General features: G+C 35.9%; 4 protein-coding genes and 2 pseudogenes across 6 annotated transcripts; 3 read left to right on the forward strand and 3 right to left on the reverse strand.

Moving 5' to 3' along the window:
• Positions 1 to 131: 131 nt before the first annotated feature.
• Positions 132 to 1,317, reverse strand: LOC111281971 (L-galactose dehydrogenase-like). Its single transcript, XM_089761340.1, has 3 exons — positions 1,204 to 1,317; positions 755 to 1,099; positions 132 to 639 (listed from the first exon to the last, which is right to left on the reverse strand). Exons 1-2 carry the CDS (start codon positions 1,310 to 1,312, stop codon positions 762 to 764), a joined length of 447 nt encoding a protein of 148 aa, XP_089617466.1. The 5' UTR covers positions 1,313 to 1,317; the 3' UTR covers positions 132 to 639; positions 755 to 761.
• Positions 1,318 to 1,394: 77 nt separating this feature from the next.
• LOC111281968 (protein TUNICAMYCIN INDUCED 1-like) lies at positions 1,395 to 3,377 on the forward strand (annotated as a pseudogene). The gene is made up of 3 exons (XR_016342416.1): positions 1,395 to 1,647; positions 1,714 to 2,064; positions 2,375 to 3,377. The product of XR_016342416.1 is annotated as a protein TUNICAMYCIN INDUCED 1-like (transcript).
• A 125-nt stretch (positions 3,378 to 3,502) lies between these two features.
• LOC111281719 (malate dehydrogenase, glyoxysomal-like) lies at positions 3,503 to 6,288 on the reverse strand (annotated as a pseudogene). The gene is made up of 9 exons (XR_016342418.1): positions 5,908 to 6,288; positions 5,597 to 5,812; positions 5,126 to 5,440; positions 4,832 to 4,919; positions 4,661 to 4,773; positions 4,165 to 4,200; positions 3,989 to 4,093; positions 3,803 to 3,897; positions 3,503 to 3,701 (listed from the first exon to the last, which is right to left on the reverse strand). The product of XR_016342418.1 is annotated as a malate dehydrogenase, glyoxysomal-like (transcript).
• An 873-nt stretch (positions 6,289 to 7,161) lies between these two features.
• LOC111281967 (serine--tRNA ligase, cytoplasmic-like) lies at positions 7,162 to 10,770 on the reverse strand. The gene is made up of 9 exons (XM_022869816.2): positions 10,535 to 10,770; positions 10,366 to 10,436; positions 10,127 to 10,288; positions 9,503 to 9,608; positions 9,015 to 9,208; positions 8,614 to 8,717; positions 8,346 to 8,529; positions 7,773 to 7,952; positions 7,162 to 7,517 (listed from the first exon to the last, which is right to left on the reverse strand). Exons 1-9 carry the CDS (start codon positions 10,665 to 10,667, stop codon positions 7,308 to 7,310), a joined length of 1,344 nt encoding a protein of 447 aa, XP_022725551.2. The 5' UTR covers positions 10,668 to 10,770; the 3' UTR covers positions 7,162 to 7,307.
• A 2,084-nt stretch (positions 10,771 to 12,854) lies between these two features.
• On the forward strand, positions 12,855 to 16,581 carry LOC111281964 (receptor-like protein kinase 7). The gene is made up of 2 exons (XM_022869814.2): positions 12,855 to 15,659; positions 15,826 to 16,581. The coding sequence occupies exons 1-2, from the start codon at positions 13,046 to 13,048 to the stop codon at positions 16,218 to 16,220; spliced, it is 3,009 nt and encodes a 1,002-aa protein (XP_022725549.2). The 5' UTR covers positions 12,855 to 13,045; the 3' UTR covers positions 16,221 to 16,581.
• A 665-nt stretch (positions 16,582 to 17,246) lies between these two features.
• On the forward strand, positions 17,247 to 21,914 carry LOC111281970 (proline iminopeptidase-like). Its single transcript, XM_022869818.2, has 11 exons — positions 17,247 to 17,503; positions 17,625 to 17,827; positions 17,918 to 18,016; positions 18,096 to 18,206; positions 18,309 to 18,371; positions 18,503 to 18,596; positions 18,954 to 19,051; positions 20,166 to 20,267; positions 20,381 to 20,494; positions 20,905 to 20,979; positions 21,473 to 21,914. Exons 2-11 carry the CDS (start codon positions 17,693 to 17,695, stop codon positions 21,575 to 21,577), a joined length of 996 nt encoding a protein of 331 aa, XP_022725553.2. The 5' UTR covers positions 17,247 to 17,503; positions 17,625 to 17,692; the 3' UTR covers positions 21,578 to 21,914.
• The last annotated feature ends 23 nt before the right edge of the window (positions 21,915 to 21,937 follow it).

The following is a 21,937-nucleotide window of genomic DNA, read 5'->3' on the forward strand; positions in this document are numbered from 1 at the left end:
TGTAACATTTTCCCATGCATGGTTATGATTCCAATGGCTACGCGAATTAAAAGTACCCTTTGTTTTTTTTTTTTTTTTGGCATAATTGAGATTTCATTTATCCAGAAAAGGAGGCAAGAAAAAGTGAGCAGCTGCAAAGGAAAATGAGCTGATGGAAAACTGAAATTTTGATTATTACGTCTAGGTTGGAAAGAACAGTATCATAAAAACAATGGCGTCCATGGGAACCAATAATAAATCGAATTACCTATTGCCATAAGCTTGACTTACGCTCATTGGTCATGATTGGATACAGTCAAAAGTAGAGCAACCCATGTGATATATGTTCAAATTCCGACAAAACCGACTGAAGCCCTGCAGATTGTTTACCTTCCTCCTAAGCTAACGTCTTGCCGCTCTCCATGTATATGAACAAAACAGCTGAGCTGACTATCGATTTATCAAATACCCATTTGGTTCCCAATTTATTAGCGTTCATCTCTGATTATGGCGCCTACAGAGCAATGTTGATCCATTCCCATCAGGGTAAAACAACTTCACCAGCTCTTCCTCCTCCACCATCACCACCCTTGGAGGTGAAGGTCTCTGCACTGAAGTGGGTTGCACTGTGCAGTCTTCTGATCCGAGGAAGATCTGGGTCTAAGAGCAAAGAGCCTAAGATGGAGTCTTAACAAGACCAACCAGGTTGCATAAATGGCTTTGCATTTTGCAGGAGTACAAACGCTCTATCTTATCTGAGGCCTAAAAGTCTCACCTTGAGTTCAGGTGATGCTGGATGCCCCTCCGGTGGACCAAGCTGAATAAGAAGCCCCATAGCAAGTGGAGATGCACTGACCTTCGTTCTTCAAGTAAGGCAATAAATCCTCCAATGATGAATCATTAATGCTATAATAGCAATATGACAAAATCACATCAATTGTCCCTGGTGGAACCCTATCAAGCCCATAAGTAAAAGTTTCCAATGGCAATCCTGTAATACCAATGAAACGAATCTTCACTGCTTCCGTCAGTTCCTGAAGAGCTGGAATTGTCTCATCCACAGCACTGAAATCAAAACCTTCACGGTATCCCTTACCAAGCATCTTCTCTGACAATGTCCCTGCATAATAACTTCAAATTTATAAAAAAAAAAAATCATAAAAAATTTTTAAAAAAGGAACTTTTAAAAACCCAATTTGTTAAAGTTAAGATATTAAGAATTACGGGTAGGTGTCGAAGAAGTTGATGCCGAGGCGGAAGGCTTTGTGGACGGAGGCAACGGCGTCGTTTTGGAGACGGGACCGAAGACGCTATATAGAAACAAATGCCGCATGTGTTTCGGATTACTTCCTCTCTTCTGATTGTTTCTTTAACGCCACGTCACCTTCCCTAGATCCTCCACCACTCATCCAGAAACCTCCTATAATTAACCCCACTTAAATAATTTTGTTTAAGATATATAATACTGAATTTATCCAAAAAGAGAAATCAGAATCTTTTAAGTTTGCCCCGCAATTCGATTCTCTCTACGGTGTCGTCGTCGGTGGACGGATGGCGACGATGGTTGCCAAATCTTCATCTTTTACCGTGCCATTGATTTTCCTTTTATTTACGATTCTATCCTCTTCTAACGCCTTGGTTTTCACCCCCTATCCTAAAGCCATCTCCGTAAGCTTGTCTTTTTCTTTTTTGCGATTTTTTTATTTAGATTTTCATTTGATGGGTTTCTTTTAGGATTTGAAAGAGGCAATTGTGAAGGGATTGGGATTCCAAGCCGATGATTTTAAAATTTCAGGGTTCGATCTGAGGGATGCCCTTGTAGGCCATTCAGTGGCATATGAATTCGACGTTGAAATCGATAACAAGGCGATTTCTTTTAAGCTTTTGGAGGATGTAAATCGATGGGAGTACGTTGATTTGCCCATTTTTAGGGTGAAAGAGCCAGCTAGACCCGGAGACCAAAATGGGTTGGTGGAGCAGAACAGTGCATCGGATAATGGGTTACCCGTTTTGGCCCCTTTTCAGCTGGCTGGACCCATGGAGCTCTGGATTCAAGACGCCAAGGATATGCGCATCTCCTTGCCGGTGAGTCTTATTTTTTTCCCTTTATTTTTATAACAAAAGGTTGGTTCTTTGAGGTTTTGATCATGGGAATTTAGTAATTTACAATCCTAGTCTTCATAAATAAGTTGAAATTTTGGAAAAAGAAAGAACTTTTTAGGATTTTCTAAGGTGTAAAAATCAATCAAATAGTTAAAAAAGTGTAGTTTTTTTGGCTTTTGCCTTGGGAATTTAGATGTTCTCCTTTTTGGGTTGTTTCTCGTTTAGATGTGACGTCTTTTCTGTAATTTTTTGAAGTCTATTCATTAATCTTGCTGTTGGTTCAATTCTGCAGCACAATGTGGATGCTGGTGTCTTGAAAAAGGTAATTTTAGCAGATGGTGCTGTGGTAACTGTTAAGGGTGCGAGATCAGTTAGCCTGCGCCACCCAATTGATCTTCCATTACCTCTCAACCGAACTCATAATGGATTTGCATCTGGCCTTATGGCCCTGGCTGAGCATCTTCGTCATGCTTCTCGCAGTCAAGATGCTCCAATCCTCTCCCTCCGCATTGTTGGCCCAACTTCCCTTACTGTTCCATCGTCGGCATCTTCAAATAACAAGTTGAAGCTTAAGCGACTTGCACCTGGCCTTGTGGAACTATCCTCCATTTCTAAAACTACAGCCATGGATGCCCTTTCCACTATTGATCTACGGGAAGAAGCTGCTACAGTTCTAACCCCAAATCATTTTGCCCGATGTGGCCTCTTGCTTCCATCAATGGTTCGAATGCCAATTTGCTTGGTTTTGAGACACTGCTATCATCTGTGCTGGGTCCAAAGGCAAACAGGAAAGGTTACTTTAAGTTACTGAAGGCTGATGTGTCAGCCCAGACATTTGTGAAGATTGGTTTCGGGATTGAAAAGAAGTTGAAAGAAGGAGATGGGTTTGATTTCGAGGGTTTTCCTGAGTGGAAGACAAAGCCTGAGACAATAAGAATGCATTTTGAGGTACTGGCTAAGGTTGATGGCGATAAAGTTATACCAGAGAGAGTGGTGCAGGTTAACCCTGTTGTTGTGGAGGATACAATGGCACCAAATGTGCTGACGGTAAACATAACCATGTCAACATCTCCTGTTGTTCACCCTCCTTCCAATCCCTTCACCTTGTAAATTGTTGAAGAGGGAAATGGATTAAGATTTTGTCTAGTTAAAGAAACTGTAAAGTTGAGGTTTATCAATTGTCCTTGTTTTTTCTTGGAATATCTGATGAGTAAGAAGAGCTGTAAATATAAATTTGTGGCTTTGTCACTACCCATCGGCTCATTGAATATATAATTCTCTCAAGTAGTTCAAAATTTTGGATGGTTTCTGGGATAATTTGTGGTACAAGTAGTCTAAAGGATGATATCATATGCTAGCTTCTCATTTGACTTCTAGATTAACCAGAAAATGAATATATCATTGTTTAGCCGATCTCAATTGATGGAGCAGTCGTGTTGTTAAATATTACTAACAGATTCATCCAAGTACCAAAACATATACAAAGCCCTATAAGGCTGTAACAGATTTAAGCAGCTTATATCATAAAGACCCGCTTATCACCCATTCATTTCTTGATAAAGGCAATACCCTTGTGAATGCTTCCTTCTAACTCTTTCTTTGCTTTCTCCAAACCAACCTTGTTAAACATCAAACAGGAATTAGTTAAGCAATCTGCTATCTGTACTAAGAATAGTAAAAGTGATTATATATCTAACATAAAATATAATTCAATATATAGCTCTCATACTCGATTAGAGGCTTCGGTTGATAGATTTCCTCAGCTCCAGTACGACCAAGTCATACCCTGGTTGCAAAGAAAGGGAGTTCTGTAACCTGTGATTGAGAGTATTCTTGATTACAAAGAAAGTGAAAATGCAAAACCAAGATGATGTTTTGGCATGAAATAAACGTTTAAAGAGGGTACCTGGGAGGCTACAAAGGCAACTTCCACGATTCCTGAATCTCCTCTCAAGCGTCGTAGGCATGCATCTGCGAACTTGACTGCTGCATATGCCAGTACAAGTAAAGACTTCCCTTTAGTTGCTTGAATTTATCCCTTAAAATTATGGTACACATTGATGTGAGGATAGAATGGCCAACCATTGATAGTGTAGCAGATCCAGCTCCAGCTTTTGCCTGCATAAGTCAAAAGAAGAAACTTTAATTTTTGAATCTGTCAATTCGGATTACGAAACATACTTAAAAATAAAAGCGGTAAAATCAATATGTGTCTTCATTAATTCATTCACCCATGGGAAAAGTAAAAAAAATTAAAGCAAGTTTCTTCATGACTTAATCCAGTTTAACTATAGCTTCCAAAATAGGGTTCCATGCCATCTTTCTTATATCAATGGCTGGGTTGTGATACTGAGACAACTTAAAAATATAGATAGGCCCACGAAAATCTAAATACTAGATGAGTGAAGTATTCAGGTATGACAGCAAGGAGTTAGACTGAAGTTTGAACTTGATGACATTTTTTTCTCTTCCTCAGAAACTATAAAGGAAAAGAGGGGGAGAGGGGGACATGGGATGGGAGACAGGATTAGGAAATGTCTAATTTAAGGATGTTCTAACTTCTACTATATATTTATACCTCAACAACTTCTGTCCCACCATTTTGAATACGATTTGTAAGGTATTCAGTTTCTTCAGGGGTGATGTTGCATGGAGGTTTAACCTGCAAAGATTGACATCAAGTAAATTCAACTGATGATAGATTATCAGAATTGAAAACAAGTGAAATTTATAGGTATTCTTGAAAAACCTGTGACGAGAGGCAAAATTGTCACTCCTGCATGACCTCCAACAACTGGGACATTAACTTCTCTAGGATTAAGTCCCGGGACTTCCGCCTATACGAAAACATAAAAAAAAAAATGGTTCTGTAAGAAGTGGAAACTAGAAATGCAGCAATGTTGCTATGTGATTTCTTGGTGCTCTATGAGCCAGTAATAACATAATATGGTTTGAGCTGGAGAAGAAAATGAGGAATGCAAATAAAACGGTGAATAAAAACATTGATTCTCCCATAATCATTAAATTATATGGTCGTACATACCACAAAAGTGTTTGCTCTCACAACATTAAGAGTTGTAACTCCCAAAAGTTGCTTTGGATCATAAGTACCAGCCTTCTTAAAAACCTCTGCTGCAATTGGAACTGTAGAATTGGCTGGGTTGCAGATTAGATTAACTATTGCATTTGGGCAGCACTTTGCAACTCCTTCACAAAGTGTCCTGACAATTCCAGCATTGATTTTAAAAAGATCATCCCTTGTCATTCCAGGTTTCCTTGGAACACCAGCAGGTATGATCACGACGTTCATACCTGTTAAAGCATTCTCAAGCTGCCGCTGCCCCAGGAAACCACGTACCTAGAACCCAAAAAGCAGTTTTAACTTTAATGATTATCAATTTTTACATACCTAAATGTTTCTGAATCAACATAATAATTCCCTCATCATTCAAAGAAAATATAGCCTATCATATCCTAGAAAACTGGTGTTGAACAACAGGAGAAGAAATATTACCACTGCACCAGTGTCCATGTGACTTAGATCAGCTGTGACACCAGGGGAGTTCACAACATCATAAAGATGAAGAACCGAGACAAGTGGATTCATTTTCATTAACATGGCAAGAGGCTGGCCAATTCCTCCAGCTGCACCTAAGATAGCAACTTTGAATCCTGGAGCCCCTCCTTTTGCTCTACAATCAGCTCGCCTTAAAACAGAACTTTCCACCATCTGTCATATGCAATCCACACAATACATTAAACAACAAGAACAGCTACGTTACTCATTGAAAATTGTACCTGTAAGGAGACAACATAGAAGAGAACCTGGGGATTTGGAGGCTGAAGGTGGGCTCAGATCCTGGCAATGCGCTGGTTAGCCTCCGAACTAAACTCCATTTCCTTTCTCTTCTGAGAGATAGTGCCGGTTAAAAGGTAGGTAGGGCGGCGGGCTAATATTACGGTTCTTCGTGCAAAGCATCAACGGATTTAAACAAAAAAACCAAGGGAAGAGATAAAGGTGACGTGGACATAAATGCTGATATATTTTCTTGGAAATTTTGCTTGTGGAAACTAGTTTTTCAAGTTCTTATCCTACCTCCGCTCGCAAAAGAAATGTGGGCCTAAAAACTCCTGCTTCACAACCGCAGTACATTTGGTTCGGTTTATTTTCCGGGTGATAAAAAACTTTGAGATGTCTCTAAAAAAAAAAAATTTATAACGTTTGAATTAAATACGTAAATGATATATTAGTATTCATAAGTTATTTGAGTTTAATTTAAATTAAATTTAAATTTAATTCGATTATTATCGAGTCGAATTCGAATTTGAATAGTTCAATTCATCGATTAAATCGAATTCGAACATTTTTATATCAAATTCGAGTAGCTCGTAAATTTAATCAAATTTTTATATTTAAATATATTTTTATTATATTAATTAATAAAATATCTCGAATTCGAATTTGAACATAAATAATCAAATTTTTATTGAATATAAAAATTTAATTTAATTTTATATGTTAATCGAATTTAATCTAACGAATTTAAATAATTCAATTTTTATTTAAATTTAAATTAAAAAAATAAAATTTGATCAAATTTAAATTTTAAATCAAATTCAAGTTCGACCTTAACTTAAATTCAATCAATTTCACTTTTAATTTGAACGTTATTACTTGTTACAGTGATATCATCATATATTATATTTCATCACCAGCTGCTCATAGTCTAATCACACTTTCCCATACAAGGGAAAGAGAAGGAAGAAAAAGCATGGATTGTGGACAAATAATAATGATGTTTAAACTCAGAAATTTATCAGCAACTAAATTCGTCCTTTATTGTACATCAGAGAGAAAACATTCAAGTGAGGGCAAACTAAAAATGGTGATGCAAATCCTCAAAGGGCATCCTCCTTGTTCGAAATGGGACATTGTAACTAACCAAATTTATGGCAATTGGTTACAGATTGAGAAATTTGTAAAATTTTCAACGGCTTCAAACGTCATGTAACATGCATCACAGTACCACGTCATGTAGCATGCATCACAGTACCAGGGCTGGATTTTCTTTTGCAAAATACTACAAAACAATTGAATGGTATATTGGTATCGTGATACAAAGCTGTAGACAACAATTTCAGAGTAACGAAATTAGTTTTCGGCCAAACTGAACACTTGTTCCTTAAATGGTAACTAAAGTAAAGGTTTAGTAAGACGTATAAAACTAGGCCTTTGATTTCTTCCCTTTAGCTTCAGCAGCAGGTTTGGCCTTGAATGGCAGGAAGGCCTTCCCACCCATGTACGGCTGTAAAACTTCTGGTATTTCAACACCATCTTCCTTCTGGTAATTCTCAAGGATGCAGCACATGGTCCTTTCTGTTGCTGTGAGAGTGGAGTTCAACAGGTGAACATACTGTTTTGTCTGCTCATTGTTCTGCAAGTGAATAACAAAGGAGAATAATCACAAAGTATGAACTAAAGTTTTAACCAGTAAACTCAAGACTTTAGAAGATATAGAATAAGCTATAAAAGCAGTTCAAATTAATGCTAAACTGATTTGTACTCTTATTAAAGGGAAAAAAAAAAAGAGTATGAATCCATTTATATCTGCTACAAAATTTCACTCCTCTGCTGGTATTGTGGTCTAAAATTTTCCTCATATATAAAAAGACAAGCCAACAGAACCCACCTTTTTCTGCCCATATCTAATTTCTAATCTCCTTGATTGATAATCTGTACAATTTGAGCAGGATACCAACTCTCTGTAAGTCTGAGATGCTGGAAACCACGCTTCTAAGTCATACTTCTTGGCAGCAGCATCATTAAGAGCACCAGAAACAATCACCACAACTTGGTAAGGAAGCTTTAGCTGCAAAACAGGATTTACACAAATCCATGTAAAGGTTCTTCAGCCTCAAAACTTAAAAGAAAATAAATAAATTTTAACCATAAAATAGTACTATATTTTCTATACTTTATAAAAAGAGAAAGACTTAGTATGCATAGCCAACTTTTACTATTTAAGTTCAAAGGAAAAGACTCCACCTTTTTTTATCAAAAAGTATTTTTCTTTCACAAGGAAAATGGAAAGATTATCAACTGATAACTCCCCATCTGACATGTGAAATAGATATGAAGCTAGCCTGACTGGGTTCATTGGTCCAGATAAAAACATCCAAAGAGTTCTAATAATAGGTACAAATGAAATTTTGAGAAAAAACAGGAAATTATTCATGTTCAGTAAATTCATAAAAAGTTATACCATCTGATAAAAATCCTCAGAGTTTTTAATCATTTCCTCATGCATGTCCCAAGAATCATTGCCATTTGGGCTGGTGATGCAGAACTGCTCCACTTTCTCAAATTGATGAACCCGGAAAATTCCAAGAGTATCACGGCCATGTGAACCAGCTTCTTTGCGGAAGCAAGATGAATATCCAGCATATCTGGAAAAAATAGTTTCATAAACAAAAAGCAACAAATAAATTCTTTAGAAGAAATAGTCATTGTTTCTTTTTCATGATTAGTACCTTAGAGGTAGCTCTGAAGGATGGATCGAATCATCCAAGTGGTAAGCACAGAGTGGCTGTTCAGCTGTTGCAATAAGATATTTGTCATCACCCTCGCCAGTCACCTATTCAACATCAACTATAACAGTCATGCTTTCCTACCATACAATATATATATATTGGTGAAAGGAATATGTTACCTAATGAAAGAAACATTCCTAACCATAAAGAACAACAACCATTTTCTTTTGTTTCCTTTTCCTAATATATAAGAGGAATACTTCCTTGCTAGGAAGTAAAGCCAAATCAAGAATTAAATCATCACATTTTGTAAAATAGTTCAAAATTTGAACTTGTAAAGATATCAAGACCGTCTCAGAATATTGAAAGAAGAGATCTCCAAAGCAATTTCCAAATGTTACCTTGTAAAGTTCCTCATCAAATTGAGCCAATTGGGCACACTTGGCCATAACATCTTTTCTCATGAAAAAAGGTGTTTGCAATGCTGTATAACCCCTTTTCTCCAAAAAATCAAGCCCAAAATTGATCAAAGCTTGGTTCAGACGCACCCCATCTCCTTTTAGGTAGAAACCTCTACCTCCTGCTACATCAGCACCTATAGTACAAGATGGGGGAAAATCAGTTAAAATGATTTAACAGTGAAAAAAAACCAAGCCAATTTGCTAGCTCAATTCATTCATAAAACAACATAAAAATCCATCATGAGAAGTACAGCCAAGGGTTCTATAAACTCATGTCTTGTTTTCTTAACTCCTAAAGATTTTCCTACTGTTTATCAAAAATGGATCCACATTAGCTTAAGTAGAGAATTTACACATCTTAAAAACCAATAAGCAATGTATCCACTTTACATATGACATAGAGTGTTAACCCTGAAAAATGTAATTACCCTTTTTTGTATCTGCAATCCCAAGAAGCTCAACAAGCTCAACATGGTTTTTTAGCTTAGGCTCCAATCGCTTCTCACCCCATGTTCTACTCACTTCATTATTTGCCTGCATCATTTTGGTCAGCTAAGTCATTACTCTAATTAAGACTTTGCTCAGTTTGAGGGGGTCCAGTGCAGGGAGAACGGTTCTCCACCGCACTGAAGCTCCTCTCTTAACTGACTCTAAAGCATTCACAATAATAAATAAAAAAAAAAAACGAAGTTCACTATGAATCTTTGGGTACCTATCATGAGATTTATAGACATTATCTTATAGTAAAAAGTGTAAAAAAAAAATTCGCTGTATATATATTCAAACCACTGTTGATCATATGATACCCAATCATATGGTATCTAAGCTCAAAAATTCTATGTTGTATAACACCGGTATGAATTTGGTCTCACCGGTTCAACTAGGACCATAGTTCCTAACCTGAAAGATCGAAAAAAGGAAGTTTTCCAAACATTGACTCAAACCCATTGTCGAATTCCACCCAGCGGAATGAGGGACTCTAAGGCATTCACAATAAAAAATAAAATAAACTAAAAACCAAGGAAATGAATACAATTTGCAGGGTAGCTCACCTCATCGTCACTGATGGGAACCGTATCATGCACAAGGTTCCCAATTTTCTCCAATTTAGATATCAGAACAGCCCAAGCATCCTTAACCTCAGTTTCTTTCTCGGCTATTCCCTGTTTAACCTCCTCTGTCTTTGCAATCGTCTCTGATGCATCTTGCTTAGCCTTTTCCACACCAAAAAAATGTAGTTTCAAAAAAATGCCAGCACTAATAGAAAAGCAAAACAGAGAGAGAGACTCACAATTTTAAGTTGAGCGACTTGTTTGTTAATCTTGTTGAACTCTTTTCGCAGGTTTTCAAGTTCATATAACACTGTACCAGAAATTTATTATTAGAAAAAAAAAAGAATAAAGGAAAAGAAGAAGCAAATCGAAACGTGAAAAATCAAAGGAGGTGTTGTGGGTAACTACGTTGACGATAGACTTTGTCAAGGTCGATGATGACGTCGACATCTTCAATGTTGGCGAAACGACGCCTTTGGGATTCACGAATTTTCTCAGGGTCGTGACCCTTTTCTTCCCTGAACAAGTTGATGTCCAACATGTTTTCCTCTTATCATCTCCCAGCGAACAAGTCAAGTTACAAGCTACTCTCACCGGACAACCTTAAAAAAAACCCGAAAACCCTAGATTCCGGGACTGCTTGTTTTCCAGGTTGCGTTATTCCTACCCCGGATATACAGTTCTTTTGGGCCCACAGCTAATGGGCTTTGCCGGTTTGAGATTCTTGGGTCAAATATTCAAAAAGGAAGCCTCATAATTGGGCTTCGTCCCAGATATCAGTACGGGCCTTAACCATTGGGCCTCTCTGTTGCTTTAAATTTAAATTTAAATTTAATTTAAAGAAAATAATTTTATATGTTATAGATAGTACTTTTTAAATTTCATTCTTCAAAGTAAAAAAAATGTTTTTTTAACTTATTAGGATACAATTAAAATAATTAATAAAATAAATAAAAAATATTATAATATTTTTATTTTTTGATATATTAAAAATTCAATCATATTACTTAAGTAAAATATTTATGAAAATTAATAAGTGATTGATATAATTTGTAATAATCTTTTTTTTTACATAAAAATTTTGAATTTGAATTCAACTCACCATTTTTTGTAGGGTCAATTTGAATAATTATTTTATTTTAAATTATAGAATATAAAATATTTTATTATGATATAAAAAAATAAATAATTTATCTATTAAAAATTTTTTTAATAAAAAAAATCATGAAAAAACACGTAGGATTTGAGTTTCTCCCATTCTAGGTTGGGGTTATTAGATGGGACAATGATTTAATCATCCATACAAAAAGAGAAAAAAATCGAGAGTGTGAGTCAGCAATGGACTCAAGAACTCGACAAAACCAGTTAGCAATACGTTGCTTCAACAAACTAGTCCAAGAACTTACCTGTATATTTTTCTTGGGTCAGATTATTATTTTTTTCGGTCTTTGGGAACTTTTTGTCCGAATTATATTTAATTTAATTTTTAAAATAATATATAAATTTTTAAAATTTGATTTAAATTTGAATAAATTTTTTAAAATTGATCTAATGTATAGAATTTTATAAGTTTGGTTTAATTTATTGATTTTTAAATTTAAATTTTTATATATTATTTTAATAAAATTTTTAAAATATATAAAAATTAATAAAAATATATAATTTAATTTGAATAATTTTTTATTTTTATTCAAAATTTAATTTGAATTTAATATATATTTAATACTTAAATTTAATTTAATTTGATAAAAAAAACAAAAATTACCATGTCAAATTATTTTTTTATTTATATTTAATAAATTATCGTATATATTTTATATATTATTAATGAATTAAATGATATTTTTTATTAATGAAATAAATCAAATAATAATATATTATTAATGAATAAATTTTTTTAAACAAAATAAATTTTATATATTTATTTTAAAAATCAATATTTATTTATTAATAAATTATCAGTATTTAATTTATTAATATCATATAAAATTTATACATCTACAATCTACCCAATATAAATTTTGTTTTTTTACCTTATGTACAAAGATCTAGTTTTTTTTTTTTTTTACCTTACGTCCGAAGATATAAATTTGGAAAATGTCTTAATCAAAGGGAGGAATTGTGCGCGTTTTGTCACCGGCTTTCCTCCACATGGAGGCCATAGAGACCTCAGTCAAATGCGGCGGCCATTGGATTTCCACTCTCCTTACATGACATAACATTTCCATGACTTTAAGCTTAAGAATCTGAGACTTTTGATTCTCAAAATATAGCTAGTGTACAAAGCCCTATCTTTTTGACTGGAAATGATGTAGACAAAGGAGAAAAAAAAATCACCATAATGAGAGAAGAAAGTATGTCAATTTTGAACCTGCACGGCAGTACTTGACAAAAATACTAATATACTTTCAATGAGATTCTGAGCATTACTGTGATAAGTCAATCTTTGTCGTTACAATAAATGGTTTGCAACTCTGATGCAATCAGATCAGGTTCACATTTGCCGACCATCATTTTGTCAGATCATTACAAATTCTCCTCGTTTGCCATTTGTTAATACCCTTTCGCTGAGGCCCTGAAAGAAAACAAAGATACAGGTGTAAAAAGATCAACTGTAGATGGAAATGGACTGGCCACTACACGCAAGACAGTGGATCATGGCCCCGATCTGGCGGTCCCCTTAAAATATTCGTTGAGCATGCATGAAACGTTGACCAAGAACTGAATATGATGATTATTATTTTTAATCCTGAGATTAAACCCAGTTTTCTCCTACCAAAACTGGTGAAAATCTCGCAAAACGTTGAAAACAAAAAGGAACACTGGCAGTAGATATAACAATTTTGCGTGTTCTACATGTGAACTGAGCTCAAATTTTCGAACCCCTAAAGCTGCCCTCGTGTTATATGCAATAGTCTAATGCATTTCCACACCTCTCTTACTCAAAAACTCAACCTGCAGCCTCAATTAGCCTTCACTGCTGCCATGTCTGTCCGGCGATGGCCTCCTCCAATGTTTCTCCTTTTTCTTTTATTCATCCTGATTTCTTGTGCAGAGTCTGACGAGCTGCAGATATTGCTAAACTTCAAGTCCGCTCTAGAAGGGTCAAATACTAATATTTTCAGTTCATGGACACAGGGAAAATCCGCATGTAACTTCAGCGGAGTTGTTTGCAATTCGAATGGATTCGTCACGGAAATCAATCTTCCTCAACAGCAGTTGGTTGGTTATCTTCCTTTTGATTCCATCTGCGAGCTACAATCATTGGAGAAGATTGATCTTGGAAACAATTCTTTGCATGGCAAGATTACTGATGACCTGAAGAAATGTTCACGCCTGCAGTACCTGGATTTGGGACAGAATGCTTTTTCTGGAGAAGTGCCAGACTTGTCTTCTTTAAGTGGATTGAAGTTCTTGAATTTGAACGGTAGCGGATTTTCCGGACTTTTTCCATGGAAATCACTGGAAAATCTCACAAAATTGAATTTCTTAAGCCTTGGTGACAATCCCTTTGCTTCAAGTCCATTTCCTCTGGAGGTCCCAAACCTTGAGAAGTTGTATTGGCTTTATCTCACAAATTGCAGCATCACAGGACAGATTCCTGAGGGAATTCAGAACCTCACTCAGCTACAAAATCTTGAACTCTCTGATAACAGATTGTCAGGTCCAATCCCAGCAGGAATAGTCAAACTCAACCAACTTTGGCAGCTCGAGCTTTACAATAATTCATTGTCAGGAAAATTTCCTGTTGGATTTGGAAATCTGACAAGTCTTGTGAACTTTGATGCGTCAATGAATACGCTTGAAGGGGACCTATCAGAGTTGCGATCCTTGAAAAATCTTGTTTCTTTGCAGCTTCTTGAAAACCATTTCTCAGGTGAGATTCCTGAGGAGTTTGGTGAATTCAAGAACCTTGAAGAATTATCACTTTACAGGAACAAGCTTACCGGTCAGCTTCCCCCCAAAATTGGCTCGTGGTCAGATCTCGTTTTCATAGATGTTTCGGAGAATTTTTTGACAGGTCCAATACCACCAAACATGTGCAAGAATGGCAAAATGGTTAAACTTCTTCTGCTACAGAACAACTTCACTGGCACTCTCCCAGAAAGCTACGGAAACTGCAAGTCCCTGGTTCGTTTACGAGTAAATAACAATTTGCTCTCTGGTACTGTCCCTGCTGGTATCTGGAGTTTGCCAAACCTCTCCATAATTGATCTTAGCAAGAATCAATTTGAAGGACCAGTGACAGGTGATATTGGTAATGCTAAGTCTCTTGCACAACTATTCTTGGCCAATAATCAATTTTCAGGTGAACTGCCCACTTCAATCTCTCAAGCTTCTTCTTTAGTCTCAATTCAGCTTACTTCAAATAAATTTTCTGGCCAAATTCCGGCAACCATTGGAGAATTAAAAAGCCTAGGCAGCCTTTATTTGGATGGTAATATGTTTTCAGGTACTATACCGGATTCATTAGGCTTTTGTGTTTCTCTGAATGATGTAAACCTTGCTGGTAACTCACTTTCTGGGGAAATCCCTGATAGTATTGGATATTTACGTAGCCTGAACTCCTTGAATTTATCTGAAAACAAACTCTCCGGTGAAATTCCAGCAACTTTGTCATCTTTAAGATTAAGCCTTCTAGACTTGTCCAACAACCGGTTGGTTGGTCCCATACCCAAATATTTATCTATTCAGGTATTCAAAGATAGTTTTAAGGGGAATCCGGACCTATGTAGCTCAAATCTTGAGGACTTTCAGCCATGTTCATCAAATCCTGGTACATCTAGTCATCTTCGAACATTTTTATCCTGCTTCCTAGCTGGAACATTAGCCCTGCTTTTATCACTAGGATGTTACCTGTTTGTGAGGGTAAGACAGAGTAATCTTGACCATTCATTGAAGCGGGATTCGTGGGACATGAAATCATATCACATGCTAAGTTTCACTGAAAAGGATATCATCGATGCCATCAAATCAGAGAATTTGATAGGTAGAGGGCGATCTGGAAATGTCTATAAAGTTGAATTGGAAGATGGCAAAGAACTGGCTGTGAAGCATATTTGGACCTCAGATTCTGGCAACTGTAAGAGCTACCAGAGCAGTGCAGCTATGTTAACAAAAAGGAACTTCCGGTCACTAGAATATGACGCTGAGGTGGCTGCATTGAGTGCCATTAGGCATGTGAATGTAGTGAAGCTTTACTGTAGCATCACAAGTGAGGATTGCAATCTGCTGGTTTATGAGTACCTACCTAATGGGAGCTTGTGGGACAGGCTGCACTCATGTCACAAGATGGAGATGAATTGGGAGGTGAGATATACCATTGCATTAGGGGCTGCCAGAGGCTTAGAGCATTTGCATCATGGATGTGAGAGACCTGTTATACACCGCGATGTGAAGTCAAGCAATATTTTGTTAGATGAAGAGTGGAAGCCAAGGATTGCTGATTTTGGACTTGCAAAGATTATGCAGAATGGTGGCGGAGGGGATTGGACTCATGCTATAGCTGGAACTCATGGCTACATGGCTCCTGGTAAGTTTCTTATTCTTTTGTTTCTTCAGTGTTATTGATTTATGTTGGTTAATTCAAGTGCCTACTACCCAACACTACAATAAGCATAAGTTGCATTGGAGAGTTTTATGATCTAGTTTGAATTGCAGCAAAAATTTGATTGTTTTTATTTTTATTTTGGTGGCAGAGTACGCATACACCTGCAAGATAAATGAGAAGAGTGATGTTTACAGCTTCGGAGTTGTCTTGATGGAGTTGATCACAGGAAAAAGGCCAGTAGAGCCAGAATTTGGAGAGAACAAGGACATAGTGTTCTGGATCTATAGTAACGTGAAGAACAAAGAAAATTTGGTTGAGGTGGTGGACTTGAACATCTCAGAGGCATTAAAGCAAGATGCCATCAAGGTGTTGCGAATTGCAGTTCAATGCACAGCAAAGATTCCAGCTCTCAGACCTAATATGAGAACGGTGGTTCAAATGCTGGAGGAGGCTGAACCTTGTACGCTTACTGATATTATTGTTCATAAAAAAGGTGAAAGTAGCCCAACTGGGGAATGGAAGAACAGAGGCAAGTTAATCTAAGCCATTGACTTCATCATCCAGTAATGATCAAAGACTGATCTTCCATGGAGTTTAATAAAAGGAAGGAATTTGAAACACTAAGCAAGCACTAAGAACCAGGAAGATTTTTTTTTCTTAGCTCATAAAAGAGAGCAAAGTAACTTTCAACTGTAGCTGCAGCAGATCTCTAGCTAGCAATAGCAGATGATAAATATAATTATGCAGGTGTCGTTTCTTCCTTTGTATTATAGTTGCACCAGTTTTCTTTCTGTTCAGCGGCAGATGTAAAAAACAATTGCTATCCTCTGGGACTAAATGCTATTAGTGATAATTTTAGTCTGGATTCCCCAGGCCTAATGCCTAAGAATCTCCTAATTTTCTATTTTTAAAACTATTCCAGCTGGTGTAAAAATGAAGCCTGGTTGATCATTAACACAAATGAGGGCAATCGATTCCTAAAGAATATCAGATGAGAAATGTTAGCCTTTTACCATATAAGTTGATATTTCTCTCAAACTTAATTCAATGCAAGAATGTTGGAAGTTATATTTTCTGGTGACTGAACTTTGAACATTGAATGTTTGTATGACAGGCCAACAAAATTGCCAATAAGAAAGGGCACAGATAAATATATTAAGGTTTGGTCCAAAAGCATTGGACATCAAAAGAGTAAGTAATGGAGGGGGACCAAAGCTCGTGAAGTTGGTCACATGTTGCCTTAGACTGGCTTGAAACTCCGAAACTCAGTCATGAATAATGAACATACCTCTCATGTTCTTTGAATCAAAATGTCAGTTGGAGTGTTGAAGGGTTCCTTGTACATTCACAAGGGATAGCACACAACTTGAGCAATTCAAAATTTCCCTTTTACCTTTAAATGTAATCCATCTTTGCTACATTAAAGGAAAAAACTACAGATAAATCAAACTATCGGACCAGCTCAAGTCCTTGGCTTGTCTTTTTATTATTGGATCATCACAATCTCAACACGATAATTTTAAAGTAAACCAAATATATAAATCAGGAAAAGACAATTCCAAGTAGGTTAATTTTATTTGGCTAGGAATCTAATTCTTTTTTTTTTTTTTGGGTGAAAGCTAGGATTCTAATTCGATGCCCCAATGCAATCCTTATCGGTTAGGCTAAGCATCGAACTCATGTGACAACTTCCATAAAGTAAGACTGAGGTTAGGTTATAAATTTGCCTCAAAATCAGACACACTCTTCACTTCCTACAATTCCTTCTTCCCTTCCCCACTTTCCTCGGTCCCTCCCTTCAGTTTCCAACAATTTCACTTTCTCAGGTGCTTCCATCATGCCTTTTTTTTTTTTTTTTTAAATCTTTACTGAAGATTTTCAAGTTCTATTTTTTATTTATTTGTAGATATGGATTGGCTGAAATTTGTTTGCTTTGACACTCTGCAGGGAAAAGGAAGTTAACTTTGTGGGTGCAAAGGGTTGGTTATAAGACTGAGACTCAGTTAAGTGATATAATGGAGTCAGGGAAGGAAATTCAAGAACTTAACAGGAATCTTTATCCAGATATAGAGCCATATAGCACAGGCTTTCTCAAGGTTTCTGATGTTCATACAATCTACTGGGAGCAATCGGGAAACCCAAATGGCTATGTGAGTATCCATTGCCTTTATCCATCAATTAGGAATGATGTGCGACACTTTTTCCTTGGTTTCATTATCAATTCTGTTCATATTTTATAGCCAGTTGTGTTTCTTCATGGGGGACCTGGAGGAGGAACATCGCCAAGTAATCGAAGATTCTTTGATCCTCAATTTTATAGGATCATTTTATTTGATCAGGTGAGTTTTTGTGCCTTTATGTTAAATTCTTAACAGTGCTTTTTTTTTTAACCTCTGATAAGTATATGTCCTGTTGTAGCGTGGTGCAGGAAAGAGTACTCCCCATGCTTGCTTGGAAGAGAACACTACATGGGATCTAATTGATGACATTGAAAAGTTAAGAGAACACTTGGAAATTCCAGAATGGCAGGTATTGATACGTGGTTTTCATTGCTTAATCAATGTCACCTTTGGGTTAGGAGTTCTTGGTGCGTTAACTACATTGTTTTTTTCCTATTTGCTGATTATTCAGGTCTTTGGTGGCTCATGGGGAAGTACCCTTGCTGTTGCTTATAGTGAATCACATCCTGACAAGGTGCATAACCTGCTTAATTGGTTGTTATTTTGTTGGTTAGAACTCTTGATAAATGCAATCTTGTAACCAGCAGTTCTTTTAATTCCTATCCTTTAGATTAAATTGATAGTGTCTCTCTCCTTTATTGTAAGGTTACTGGCTTGGTCGTAAGAGGGATATTCCTTTTACGGAAGAAAGAGATTGATTGGTTTTATGAAGGTGGTGCTGCTGCTATTTACCCTGATGGTATGTTCCATGTGCATTCTTTGCTAGTCTAATTGCAAAGGACAGTTTTTCTAGTGTTGTAAGATAAGTTGTTATTTTTTCCATGATCTTTTAATTTCAAGATACATGGAAAGAAGTTTGATTTGCAACATTTTTATGAATTTCAAGTTAGATACGGAGGCAGTGAAAGTAAACCAATGTACAAAGAAGTAATTCAAACTGTTTAGAAAAACCAAAAAAATTCAAACTGCTTAGGAGCTACTCAATGATTTGTGCATTGTCTTGAGACTATTTTGTTTTAAATTTTTCCTTAGGAATGCTGATTAAAACATGCAAAGATAATCACTGTATGGTTATGCATTTCTTCTAAATATGCAGCTTGGGAGCTGTTTAGGGATCTTATTCCAGAAAATGAGAGGGAGAGTTTTGTTACTGCTTACCACAAGAGACTGAATTCTGATGATTTGGAAACACAAGTAAGAGAAGTCATCTGGTTTTGGATACATTGCTTTCCTTCCTGTACCCTTCTTAATTATTGAACCAGTTATAATCTTTTTTCTGATGCTGCTTGCTTTAAAATGTCAAGAGTGAATATCAGAAATCATGCCCAATATTATAAAAGAGACAGCAGGTCCTGCTAATTGAATGAGACATGTCTTGCACTTGGTTGGTCAAGTCAAATCTATATATAATTGGTGACTGTGTCTTGTGTGGAAACTATATCTATTTTCTGTATTCTTTTTTTCTATCAAGATTCTCAACTTTGTTTTGCTTGTAATTTTTAGGTAGTTTGATGATGTTCCTTCTTTAAATGTTTAGGCTAATGCAGCATTTTAACTTATTTTGTTGGAGTCAAATATGTCATGATATTCTTAGATTGATTCATTCACGCACTGTATGACAATCTTGATATTTGTTCTTACATCTTACTCAAAATTTTCTTTCAAGGTACACTGTCCTTAATATCTATTCCATATTTGTAATTATACATACCCCTTACAGTTCCATAAAGTCCTATTGTGGCAAGAGGTCTAATCCTTGTATAGGTTTACCTTATTGATCCAGCAGTTGCTGTTATGGCTAGAGGTCTTGTCTTAGGTTAGATTTAGAAAACTTGTCCAAATAAAAGAGAAGGGAAAATGAGAGTTTTTGTAGAACTCCATTCGCAATATATAGAGAAAATATATGAACTTTTAGAATTTTGGTTCTTCAGTTGAGAACCAATTGGATCTTTATATATTTAAACTTGCATAGATTTTGAAGAAGATATATATGAGCTTTATCCCCGCCAGTAAATATAAGGATCTTTGTCATTGATGATGACAAAAAACAAGATAGATAACTTAAGACAAAAGGATCTTTGCTCCTTTTCTTTTTGTCTCTGTGATTTTACTGTTCACATTATTTTGAGGAAGATTAATGCTGGAAAGCATCATTCAAAGAAATTTGCTACTTCATGTTGGAAATTATATAATTCTCTAAGCAAGGTTGGATTCTTAGTAGAGATTACTTAATACTTGTGAGCTTGCAGTGTTTGTTATGTCAACAATGGTTAAATGTTTTTTGTTAACTCTCTGGTTAACCTCTCAGTATGCAGCTGCTAGGGCATGGACCAAATGGGAAATGATGACTGCTTATCTTCTACCAAATGAAGAAAACATCAAGAAAGGGGATGATGATAATTTTTCACTGGTAAGTTGAATTCCCAAGATTTGACATAGAGCTGAAAATTATGCAATACTGTAAACAAGATGGTAAGGTTTTGCTGCAAATTTGATGCATTTTTCTCTTCATCGTTCTGTTAGGCTTTTGCAAGGATTGAGAACCATTACTTTGTGAATAAAGGGTTCTTTCCTTCAGATTCGTTCTTGTTGGACAATGTTGACAAAATAAGGCATATTAACACTACAATTGTACAGGTATGTATAACCTTTACCATCCAAACATTGCAGACAACGTTTATGCTTGTTAGTAAGACACTTTAACTCAGCATTGTTACCAACAGATCAATTTCGATTCTGTGTGCTGAAATAGTTTACTTGGAAGTGACAATTGCATCTCACTTTGTTGTATTGTACACGTAAGCAAAAATTCTTTAAGTAGTAACATTGTGGCAGAAAATTAAGAACCCTAACTGCTTCCTGATAATACCAAAAGGGGTCCCATGCTGCTATTTTACCCTTAAATTTTTGCTGCTATGTGACATATTTGACGTGAATAAGACCGAAATTTCTTTTATTGCATTCTAAAAATTTGTGAATGTGTAGCTTGAGGAATTGTTTTGAAAGCTTTATGATCCTATTATGATACCCTCGAACCACTTGAACAGGGAAGATATGATGTTTGCTGCCCCATGATGTCAGCTTGGGATCTCCATAAAGCATTTCCAGAGGCAGATTTTAAGGTAAGAACTACAGTATTGCTCTTGAAGATGTGATTTTACATGTTTGCCAGAAGGAATCAAAGCTTGCACTGGATTCCTGCTTGCAACAGGCTATAATCTCATATATTTGTTGTTTTTAGTGTTTCTTGTTCAGTCTGCATTTTGCATGCAATCACCCAACTTTGGAGACTATTTGATGTAGGACAAGTAATCCAAACTCAAATATCCAGAAAATATCAATAATATCATTCATCAAAGCTTCTAGAAACTAATGCAACTTAGGTATTTATAACTAAACCTAAACCCTAATAAAACATAAAGTACCAGTTATAACCCTAAAATCCTATTATGTAGAAAAGAAGTAAAATACTAATTAATATTAAATAACCTAAATAATCTAAAATAGGCTGGAAAATTATAAAGATTACTCCTAAATAACTTAATCTCTTAATTAGGGTATCTCTATTCTCCATTGTTATGCGTAATGGACAAATCATTTTATTGTTCTGGTCAGGTTGTTTCAAATGCTGGGCATTCAGCTAACGAACCAGGAATTTCTGCTGAACTTGTGGCTGCAAATGAGAAGCTGAAAAACCTCGCCAAGAAGAATGAACCTTGAAAACTAGAGCCAGCATGAGTGCCGGACTTACATTCCTAAGTTGCAAAGGCATACATGTCGAAATGCCTCATAAAGAGAAGTAGTTTGAGAGTCATTTGAAGAGCGTTGAACAGAATACTATTTAATAGTAAAACTTTCAGTATATGTGCTTCATCTGTTGAGGTCTTTCATTTGTGTTGGCTGTTTCCTTAAACTTTGTTTTATATATTAACTATTTTTGCTTTTAAAAAAGAAATGTATGACACAAGAGAGCAATAAATCAGATGGATGTATACTCTTGAAGATGGAAATTGGTATACAGAAATTTGATGAAATGGATTTGCAATTTTCATGTTGATACTGTCAGGATTCACTTCTATA

This window comes from Durio zibethinus, chromosome 5 (assembly GCF_047325235.1).
Source record: "Durio zibethinus cultivar Kanyao isolate XHJ-2024 chromosome 5, ASM4732523v1, whole genome shotgun sequence".
Lineage (NCBI taxonomy): Eukaryota > Viridiplantae > Streptophyta > Magnoliopsida > Malvales > Malvaceae > Durio > Durio zibethinus.

Excerpts from the sequence above, each read along its gene's own strand:
- LOC111281971 (XM_089761340.1), bottom strand. The coding sequence starts at position 1,312 with ATGCGGCATTTGTTTCTATATAGCGTCTTCGGTCCCGTCTCCAAAACG. Across the intron at positions 1,100-1,203 it reads AACTTCTTCGACACCTACCC|GGACATTGTCAGAGAAGATG; the intron begins GTAATTCTTAAT and ends GTTATTATGCAG.
- LOC111281967 (XM_022869816.2), bottom strand. The coding sequence starts at position 10,667 with ATGTTGGACATCAACTTGTTCAGGGAAGAAAAGGGTCACGACCCTGAG. Across the intron at positions 10,289-10,365 it reads AAGTCGCTCAACTTAAAATT|GCTAAGCAAGATGCATCAGA; the intron begins GTGAGTCTCTCT and ends GGTGTGGAAAAG. Across the intron at positions 9,609-10,126 it reads TTCCCATCAGTGACGATGAG|GCAAATAATGAAGTGAGTAG; the intron begins GTGAGCTACCCT and ends AAAATGATGCAG.
- LOC111281964 (XM_022869814.2), top strand. The coding sequence starts at position 13,046 with ATGCATTTCCACACCTCTCTTACTCAAAAACTCAACCTGCAGCCTCAA. Across the intron at positions 15,660-15,825 it reads TCATGGCTACATGGCTCCTG|AGTACGCATACACCTGCAAG; the intron begins GTAAGTTTCTTA and ends TTTTGGTGGCAG.
- LOC111281970 (XM_022869818.2), top strand. The coding sequence starts at position 17,693 with ATGGAGTCAGGGAAGGAAATTCAAGAACTTAACAGGAATCTTTATCCA. Across the intron at positions 18,372-18,502 it reads GTGAATCACATCCTGACAAG|GTTACTGGCTTGGTCGTAAG; the intron begins GTGCATAACCTG and ends CTTTATTGTAAG. Across the intron at positions 18,597-18,953 it reads TGCTGCTATTTACCCTGATG|CTTGGGAGCTGTTTAGGGAT; the intron begins GTATGTTCCATG and ends CTAAATATGCAG.